General features: G+C 37.0%; 1 protein-coding gene across 1 annotated transcript; it reads right to left on the reverse strand.

Moving 5' to 3' along the window:
• Positions 1-1,583: 1,583 nt before the first annotated feature.
• bcl2l10 (BCL2 like 10) lies at positions 1,584-9,848 on the reverse strand. Its single transcript, XM_084408545.1, has 3 exons — positions 9,721-9,848; positions 5,694-6,104; positions 1,584-2,488 (listed from the first exon to the last, which is right to left on the reverse strand). Exons 2-3 carry the CDS (start codon positions 6,099-6,101, stop codon positions 2,366-2,368), a joined length of 531 nt encoding a protein of 176 aa, XP_084264671.1. The 5' UTR covers positions 6,102-6,104; positions 9,721-9,848; the 3' UTR covers positions 1,584-2,365.
• Between the last annotated feature and the right edge of the window lie 814 nt (positions 9,849-10,662).

The raw sequence follows: 10,662 nt of genomic DNA on the forward strand, positions 1-10,662 counted from the left end.
AGACTATATGACATCTGCTACCAGCATTGGCTTCTCTTTCAGAACATTTCATGTATGATCGCAGCTGCACACTAAACGCTCACCAGAATTTGACTCTCGCAGCTTGTGTGCTGCAGAAGGGTTCACAACATGTTTGGAAATATGATAATCAGTGGAATGTTGTTGTTCAGTGGGAGAAATGTGTTTGTGTTTAAGAGTTTTTTTTTTTTTTTTTTAAGTAAGTACTTTACGAAAGTATTCAAAGGCAGACATGAATGCTAGACCAATGTACTGCAAGTGGGCAGTCACGTTTTTTCGTTTCTGAAGCAGTAACAACCTCAGTACTCAAGGGGAGGCAAATGAATTACAAACTGAAGAGGATGTGTAATTATTCAGTATAAACAATGTCAACAAGTGTTGACCTGGGAGCAGTGCTGGGTAGTAGCTGAATACATGTAATCTCGATTACGTAATCAGATTCCAAAATTGAAGTACTTGTAATTATATTATATTTTAAAATACTCGTAATCAGACTACAGTTACTTTTTTATTGATTACATGTAGGGTTGGGAATCAAAAATCGATTCCAATTCTGGAATCGGGTACTTGTAATAAAATGTACATTTTGATTCTGCTTATCGTTTTCTGTGTGCATTTTAATGTGATTTCAAACCCTTTTCAAACACAAGGAGATGCGAAAGAGAACTCAGTTCGTTTTATATTAGTTAGTCCAGTTGTTTTTGCTGGAAATCAACTCTTGCGGTACTTTGACCTCATACACCGATCGGTCTGCACAGCGCTGCTTCAACTCGAACACACCTAACCTGTTCTGGTTTCAGGGTTAGTTTACATCAGAGGTATTCAGTGCTTGCATGTGTGCCCTATTTATGAAGCTTCAGTGAGTGACATTTTTCCTTCATTTTAAAGCACTGTTGCAAATTTGTACAATAAAAAAAAAACTACATGTGATACATCTCACAAGAAAAATGACTAAAAACATTCACAACCATATTTGCGAGCACAGTTTTCTTTAGAATTTCAAAACAAACAATATAATTCTTGTTTACTAAAGATTAAAAAAAACTGAGAATGAATGAATTGAATTGAATGAAAACATATCATTATTCAAGTTGAAACCCAAAATGTACATTTAAACGTGTAATCCGGCAGTTGCTCTCATAAAATATTCGTCTCTGATGCGCGATGAATTTTGGGATAGGGTAGGACGTAAAGGATCGAGCTATTGTATCCTTCATTTCACAGGAAACGAAGGATGCTTTTCGAGGCCACATTTGAAGGAGCCTTCGAGTTGGGACAGCCTTCGTTGCGCCGCGGTGATACAGTCGGCCTTCGAAGAACGCAGCCTCTGAATTGGGATGCAGATTTTGTATGTCTCCTTTGTCTGACACACTCAATTCAGTTCATGTAGCTCTTTTCTAACAAGTTGATAATCTGAATCGACGACGTACAGAACCATGGGTCCCCAGGGCCAGAGTTAAGAACTGCTGGTTTGATTTGAATTGTGCTCTGAAATTTTAGGGCACAATGAACCGTGGCCACTTACACAGAGGAGCAATCAGAAACACACAATATTCGACATCTGATACAGTCTTCACAGTAAAATTATTTTATTAAGAAAGAAGTCAATAAATAAAACAATGCAAAAATATAATGTTTTGTCAATTGTTGGGAATTGCCTAAATAGTAATAATTTGTTCTTAAGAGGTAAATAAATAAATTTACAACGTAAACTTACAAGTGGGCAGAATATCACATCCTTGGAATTGAACAAGCTAGCACCTTTAAAACAAACAATTTCCAGGATGAAACAGAGACATTGGAAAGGTGTAAATGATCAAATGTAAACCACTAGTAAAGGCAAAAAGTGGTCCAAAAATAAAAGACTCATGAATAACTCTGTCATTACAAAATATTTGCACTTTGTCTCTTTTGCGTTCCAATGGTTTCTGACACAAATGCGATCGGTGAAGCGTCATGTTTTCGGGCGGAAAGAAACATTACAAACAATAAACTGTGGTTTCATATCATTTTCACAAAATAAACTGTAAATACTAACTAAACTAACAAGATTTACACAAGGACAAGTGACAAAAGCAATTATAAAATAAAAAGCACCATGTTAGATATGCAAAGAATTAGAACTTCCATCCTTTTTCTCCAGAAGGCCATGTGAAGAGTGTACAATCAACAGGAATGACTGTTTGCTGTAATTACAGGCAAGAACATGGAACGAAGTGTGCAAAAACATTCGGCTGAGAACGCAAAGACCAGTTAAGAATGGTTTTGACTTAGCCATATGACAGAAAACAGAGAGCAGGTGTGTTGTGTGTGTGAAAGAGAAAAAGAGCGAGAGAATCTAAAATCATCAGCGTACTAAGAGAAAGGTTAGACCAGCTAAACCCACTCCTGCTGCTGCAAACAGTGCCGTCTTCATCGAGGACTCTTGGTTCAGCTGTTTTGCGTTGTGGAAAAACCTGCAGAACCCCTCCTACAAAAGACAGGACAAACCAAGATAAGATTCACATTTTGTTCCCTACGCCCATATGATTCAGTTAGAGCAGTATTTCAGACCTTATTAGTCATAGTAGCTAAAATATCAACAATGAACAGAGGTATTACATAATAGCACAGCCTACTTACTCACTCTGAACATATGAGAGGATTACATAACCCAGCCCTCAGGAGGAACTGCACATACATCTTTAACAATAACTCAAATGAAATAATCCTCTGAGCTGTGGAGTAACGGATAACGTACGCTTGATACTCAAGTTTGCTCGGCTCAAAATCTAATGAGCTGCCAACCAAGAAAGCATATAGTTTGGGCCAAATTCAGAGTTAATTTAGAGTATTTCTGATAAGCTGTTCGATCCAATTAAAAATAGAGTTAATATAATTAGAAATCAAACTTTTGACATATAAGATGTTTTGTACCATTCAAAAATGGCTTGTTTGGATATTGTGTGATCATCGACGAACACTAGCATTCAGTCAACACCCCGGCCAATAGCATTCAGTTGCTTAACGGCTACCATCAGTCTAAAAGTGAATACAGTATACAGCCGCCTTTTCTGACGTACTCCATATGCTTGAGCTACTCCTGACTACAGGACAAATAGAAGAGTACAATTTTTCGCTTTGACGCATCATGTTTGTGTCTGTTCAGCCTTCAGAAGGACCCCAACATTAGGAACAAATGGATGGTTATTTTTAAAGGCGTCCCAGATCACATTGGATGATTATGTTTGTTCGGAGCATTTGACTGCAGATTGTTTAGCAAACGAGGCACAGTAATGGAGAGTTAAAGAAACAAAGATGAAGCAGCCAACTGTATCGGACCTGACAGCAGCAAACATTAAGTAAACAATTTTATAATGCTTTGTCTGTAAATGACGATTTTATATGGATGTTTTCAAAACCCTTGCAGTAGTGAGGGGGCACTGATACTTTTTCCTATACAATAACAGTGGCCATTTACGGACAACCCTTAAAGAAGCTGGCCCCTCAAAACCGAATCATTTTAGACGGAGGGTCAAAATGAGGGTTGAAAACAAATATATGTATATATCATTTTTAGAAGTGCCTAAAACTTTATTAACATAAGTCAACCTTGAAGACTATATTAAAATAATGCCATGACCCCTTTAAATTTGGTCTTTCTGTGACGAAGTGTGCAGGTTTCAGGATCTAACTGACACTTTAAGGGTTAAATGTAGATATGACAATTTCAGAAGCAGCAGGCAAAAGGCACAGGCAGCCGTAACCGCCCGAGGACCCGAACAAACAGCAGAAGGCTTGAGGAGTCGGGCAGAGCAGCTGTCTTCAGACAGACACCTGCTGTACTGGTCAGAGTGAGTCCAGGTGCTCTAGCCCACAATCATATGCTACACAAACTCTGAGTGAAGCATAGAGATCAACCGTGTGGTAAACACAATACACTAAATGGCTGACTGGCCTTTGGCTCTGCTTTCAACAGCTGCCAAATAAAAGAGAAAGAGAAAATAGGGAGAGAGAAAAGACTGCAGCAGGCCTCTCAAACTCTTTATTCATGCAAATACAAGCTGCTATTCGCCTCAAGCCAGAAGTGACTGGATTTTCGATTTTAAAACTCAGCAATAATGGCACTAATGATGTTATAAAAGTGTAAATTAAACAAGTTCTTTTCAATTCTGGTCCCGGGGACTCACCACTCTGCACATTTTCTATGTCTCTCTAATCTGACACTCTCAGTTCAGTTCATGGAGCTCTTTCGTAATCAGCCGTTGATCATAATCAGGTGTGTTAAATAAAGGAGACATACAAAATTTACAAAGCGTTAGGTCACCAGGAACAAAATTGAAAACCACTGAATTAGACCAACATGAAACTAACTGGTTTCAAGGGCCAGTTCATCCTTTCTGTCATTTACTCGCCCTTATGACGTTCCAAATCCACGTGACTTTCCTTTGCTGAACACAAAAGGAGAAGTCCAGCGGGTACTTCTTTTTCGATAGTCTGATTTACTCGGATGTACGATTCAATTGAGAAAAGCCACTGGAAGTACGTCTTTTTTAAGCCACTGGAAGTACATTCATTAGAAATTAATCTTTTAAACAAAAGTTCAGTGATGAAGGCCTGGTCACAATTCAGTGGGAGCTACAGCTAAAACATTTGCATTTGACTGTTGACTAACATGTTCCTCAAAATCCCGTGTGTAATTACAGCAGATATCAGTCTGCATAAGTAAACAATGTCTCCTGGGGTTACTTAGGGTATTTAGAGTTGGAAAAAGTATTGCTTTCATAGGTCATTGCCTGGGAGACTGAAAAACTGGATGCCCACACAGAAAAAGTCCTTGGTGAGACATTTGAGAGCCTGTTTAAAAGCGTTTTCCCCACAAGCATTCCTAGGATTCTTTGGCTTGTGTCACTCTCTAATTGACAAAAATAGGGCAGCCACAAGAAGGTATACGCTGCTCTACTCCAAAAACTAGACCAGCATATCACTGCAGTATGTACCTTCCAATTACACTTCAAAATGTGCACACTGAAGTATACAGGTAGGAAAGACTCAAAGAGATTGAGGCATCAAACACTGTGCAAAATAGGCTGGCTTTCTGAGAGCACACATGAAGGATCAAACACGATGTACTTTGAGCACCCACGCAGTTTCATATCAACCAGAACTGGTCTGGAAAAACCCCTCACTTAACACTCAAGTTGAAACCTGACGATTAGAAAAGGTGCTCCAACTATTTACACGTCAAGGGTCTATCGCACAAGCACAATGGCTATAAAACCATCATTCACCAGCTTATAGGCCCCCATATACTTTGAGCGAAATGTGATGTTATATCAAAAGTCCTTTTGGTTTTCTTTTTTAAAGGTCGGAGTTTCCCAGAGCAAACTTTTTCTAGAAAAGTTTGTGCCAATTGGTAAACAAATTCGAACTATCATTGCTCCGTGGCGATTACGTAATAGTTTGCTTACCTGTGCTCTGAGGCTTCGCCTTCTTGAGATGAAGCCCGCAGCACATATTTAGCTATTCATCTAATCATCGCTTCTCAGCAGCATTGGCGTTTTTTGGGATGTTCGCTAACAGTATACTGCAGCAAAAGTTCATTTTACCCCTAAACGAAGAACGAAAAAGTACCTATACTTTTGTAGTATATCAGGGCCTTGTCATCTGTACCAGTCTACATTGCCAATGCTTACCCATCCTCCATTTTCCACCAGCCAGTCTTGCTTTTCCCCTCCTAGGTAGTCAGCTATGGTCTCAGCCAGTCTCTTGGGGCACTCAGAGTTCTCTCCTCTGGACAGTAGCTCACTGGTCAGCACTCCAGTGAAAGTAAAGATGGAGACCACCCTTCCCCAGTTCAGTTTTCCATCTCCAACCAGTTCCCTCATGACGCTCTGCAGACACTTGCTGGGATCTGATCTACAGGTGTCCAGGAACTCCTGGGAGAGGGATCGGAATTTGGTTCTGTGCTGTTGTTCCATCTCTTTGGCCAGGTATCTCATGGCCTCTGCTGACTCGCTGGGAGGCGTCTGTTGGATCCCGCTGCAGAAACTGATGTAATCTTCTGCCAGCAACAAAGTCTGTTCCCTCAACCAACAGGACATTTTCTAAATGAAAAAGTCAAGGTCAAAATACATTAGAGGGTTTATATATAAAATCAACTTTTATCTAATTCTTGTTTAATTCTTGTTATCATTATTAACTCTTTGCCCGCCATTGACGTAAATTTCTGTCATTTATGAGACCACGCTTCCTCGCATTTTTCTCAGCTTTTTGCTCAAAATATTGCTTTTTTTTTTTTATTAAACTTACCCACATTCAAGTATTGATAAAAAAAAGAATGCATGAATGCATATTAAAAGCAGAGGCTCTGTTCTTTCTTTTCATATATTGCACGTTCAGTATTATAATAGATCTATATATAATAGAATATTTGCATTTTTGAAATAAATTTGTCACACTGCATTATTTAAATGAACTGCAAAGCTAAAGCTAAATAAAGAAAATGTAACATCTAAAATAATCATTAGCATTCTAACCTATAGACAAATAAAAGTTTTATTTTTTGTCCATGTTTTGACAACTAACGTTACCCTTACATGGTTTGATGTAATCATCCCTACAAAAAAAAAACCTTAACAGCTATTTCCATCTAAATATGCTGTCAAATCTTAATTAATACATTGTATATTGTATTTATCATTCAGGGTAATGAGATTTCAGTATGTGTTAATTTGTATTTTCTTGTGAAGTCAGATACAAGTAAAATCAAGTTACCACCGTTTTTATTATCCATGTCATTTCATCTCAACTGTATGGTATTGTAGGCTAGTTCAAGCAAGCGTCTGTGTTGTATGTCTATGCAGCATTAACACAGAACTGAACGCAGATCAGTCCATAAATGGGTTAATGATTCATAACGGCTTGTTATAATCAGCGGCTGTTTCTCTAGGTTCAGGCCTTATATTAAATAATGACATTCAGATTCAACAATGTCGAGCGTCAGCCTGCTTAAGTCTATTTTACTGGTAGTATTAACATATGGTCCAGATATGAATGAGCTTCATAGGATAAAACACAGCAGCATAGAGAAATGAAAGCGAGTGTAAGCTATGCTGCGAAACACAAAGCCGGTGTTGTGCCGAATTTCGACTCCCTGCCAGAATCTGACTCCCCTCGCGTGCACGCGCAATGACGTCACCACACTAGTCGCCGAATTTCGACTCCCCTCGCGTGTACGCGCATCAAATTATATTGAGTTAGGCCTACTTGGATTCAATAAATAGTAAAACAAAACGCACTAGGTCTCTATGTGAAGCTTTTATGCTATTTATATGATGATCTCATACCTGTTCCTTTTTCTGTTAATATCATTTTCTTCTCTCTTTCTTTTAGCCTACTTGTAGGCTATTATTATTTTATACTGTATATGTTCTTTTACTATTTGTTGTTGACTACATTTGTATATGTCTTAGACTATTGTCATGTTTATTATTTGTAATTTGATTGGCATTTAATAAAAAAAGTAAAAAACTAAATCCTTTACTGTTCATCTATAGTTTCCACACCTGTAATTCCTGTCTGCATTTAGTGTTTGTATACTGTGTGTGTGTGTGTGTGTGTGTGTGTGTGTGTGTGTGTGTGTGTGTGTGTGTGTGTGTGTGTGTGTGTGTGTGTGTGTGTGTGAAATTAATAAATAACAAATGAATATAAATAGGAAGTGAAACTGCTAAAAACATAACCTGTTTATTAGATCTAATGGCTGCGAGGAAAATGTTTGGTTGGGGTCGGGGTCGGGGGCATAAATTATAACCATATGTATTTATGCAGTGACACACATAAAATCACTATAATTTTAAACACAGCACCTGCCAAATTTATACTCTCCTTCCAATGTCAGCTTTGCAAGAGAAAACACATGAAACTCATTCTGATGACACCTTTGTCCATGGAGGATCCTCTGCAGAAAAGCACAAGTATTTTATGTATAGATTTAAGCAGCACCCGTCAAAACCATCCTCCCCCTCAAATGTATTACATTAACACACACAATTATACTGCACCTTATTGAAACTGAGCATTTTCACTGGACTACCTCTGCACCTAAATTAATGTATTAATGTGTCTATTTTTATTCTTTCTAAATTGTTTATGATTATTTGTACTTACTGTATATTTTTGTATACTTTATCTTTCACTCTATTATTACTCTAATTATAGATAATTGTGGTGCATACTAATATTCACTTTGTCCCTATGTTAAGACTGTGATGTGTGCCCTCGGTGGTACCACTGTGACTGCGCAAAAACATCGATGGAAGTCACCAACTACTTGTGTCCAGCTTGTATAAAATAAATGTATTTATTTTCAAGTGTTGAGCAGTAGTTTCTCTTTTTTTATTATTGTTTAGTTTGTAATCCTATTTAAGTTATTATTTTCCAACTTATGTGTTTTTGACCAGCTCATTGGAGATCACAATTCAAAAGACACCAACTTTGCACATACAATAAAAATTATTATTTTACTGTGACACATGTACATAACAGGGGGACCAACGGTGAATGCAATGAAATGACATTTTCATTGAGCAAACAATAATAAGAAAAACATTCCTGAATGATTTCACAGTTATAGGCGTTTTACATGTATTTCTGTTTTTTTTTTTTATCACCGAAATGCAGTTAATCATCCTGCAAACAGAAAGTGTGCACCATCATAAAATACATTTAAAGTTGTAGGTAAATGTTGAAACAGATAACAAGTGTTGTGTCCACTTCAGATAGTCACCCAGTTATACTGGCAAATATCAGCCAGAATGAACTGAAAGTGCCCATCACAATACAACATCAAGTGTAAAACAGAGAAATTATTTTAGCATCCATAGTAAGAGGTGTAACCAGAATGAGTTTCATTTGTCTTTGATTTTGCAAACCTGAAAAATGAGGGAAGTATGATTTATATAATTTGCTTACACCTGTGCTTTGGACAGGAAAATAATCCTGGGGTTTGATTTAAATAAATGTACTGGCAGAGTATATCTAAGAATAATATTATGTGCAGAATTAAGTAGAACTTATTGCACATGGTATTTGGACTGTCTATAGTAGTAAACAGTGCACAATGGGAATAAATGTTAAATATTAACATTTCATATTTGACTTAGGTAAGTTTAGTGCACTTAAACATAATGTCCTGTATGCCAGTGATCAGTTTTCGCAACGCTTTCTGGAAAACACTGATAATAAACACCTGTAAAAAAAAAAAAAAAAAAAAAAAAAAGGCACCAAACTTTTTTTAAGTAACACAAACAGACGAAAAATAAAACAGTCGCACCGACGTTATTGCGCGCGTGCACGCGAGGGGGAGTCAGATTCTGTCAGGGAGTCGAAATTCGGCGACTAGTGTAGTGACGTCATTGCGCGTGCACGAGAGGGGGAGTCAGATTCTGGCAGGGAGTCGAAATTCGGCGACTAGTGTAGTGACGTCATTGCGCGTGCACGAGAGGGGGAGTCAGATTCTGGCAGGGAGTCGAAATTCGGCACAACACCGGTTGCGCCATTGCTCAGGAGAACACAAAGACGCGAACCAACCGCACGCGTTTCAAATATACGTATTCTTCAATATATATAACGTTATATATATATATAAAAATAGGACTTGACAGCCATTTTAGAAATATTTATGTTTCTAAACATAAAAGTGAAAATAATAAAGCAACTCACCCTCCCAGCGATGTCAGACTGCGCTCTCCACCGACAGTTGCGAAAACAGCAGTCAGTAATATATCTCTCGTAGCAGACCGACCTTCCGTCCTCCTTATCAACGCAAGCACGCTACACGCCCCTTCACTAACCACGTCTCCTACGTCATGACGCGTTGGCATTGTAAGTTTTCTAACAAAAAGCCCCTTTTTTTCCTCAGTATTCCTTAAATAATTTAAAAATTACTTTTCTACTATTCAATCTAGTAGTAATGGATAAACTATTAAGACTGTTCATTTGTGTACTGTCTTCAAAATCTTTGATTGATACAAAATCTTTTTGTGAATTATTATATATAGTTTTGAGGACTGGAAAAAGAAACAATTCTGCATTTACTTCATCATTGTATTTACTCAAGATTATTTTATAAGGAGTTAGACATTTGTGTTAATAGAAAACTGGGAGGGGTGATAGATAGTTTGATAGCATTTGTTGTTGTTGTTTTGTTTTGTTGCTTTTTTCAAAATAACTTTTTGGAATGTAAAAATCAATACATTATGCAACTATTTATTTTAAATATAATATATATAAAAAGAAGATATATCTACAAATTTGAAAACCAAATTTCTTACATTTTATAAATGATTTAAAATTATATATAAACCTCTAGGAACCAGCTAAAAACCAAAAAGCACTGAAAATGACTATTATGTAAATGATTTATCTTCTTTTTCTGGCAGCATTAATATTAATGTGACTGTTTAACACCTCTCGTTTTTGTGGCATTTAATGGTAATAATACAAAAGTGGATCAATTGAATCAAAATGGATCATTATTCTCAAATAATAATAATAATCAGATTTACATTTTTTACTAGATTTTCTAGTTGTTTTGATGTATTTTTTGGTGTTTATGTATTTAAAATACATATAGAATATGTAGGACTGTTGAAGATTTTCTAG

The sequence above is a fragment of the Rutilus rutilus genome, assembly GCF_951802725.1.
Source record: "Rutilus rutilus genome assembly, chromosome: 5".
Taxonomy (NCBI): domain Eukaryota; kingdom Metazoa; phylum Chordata; class Actinopteri; order Cypriniformes; family Leuciscidae; genus Rutilus; species Rutilus rutilus.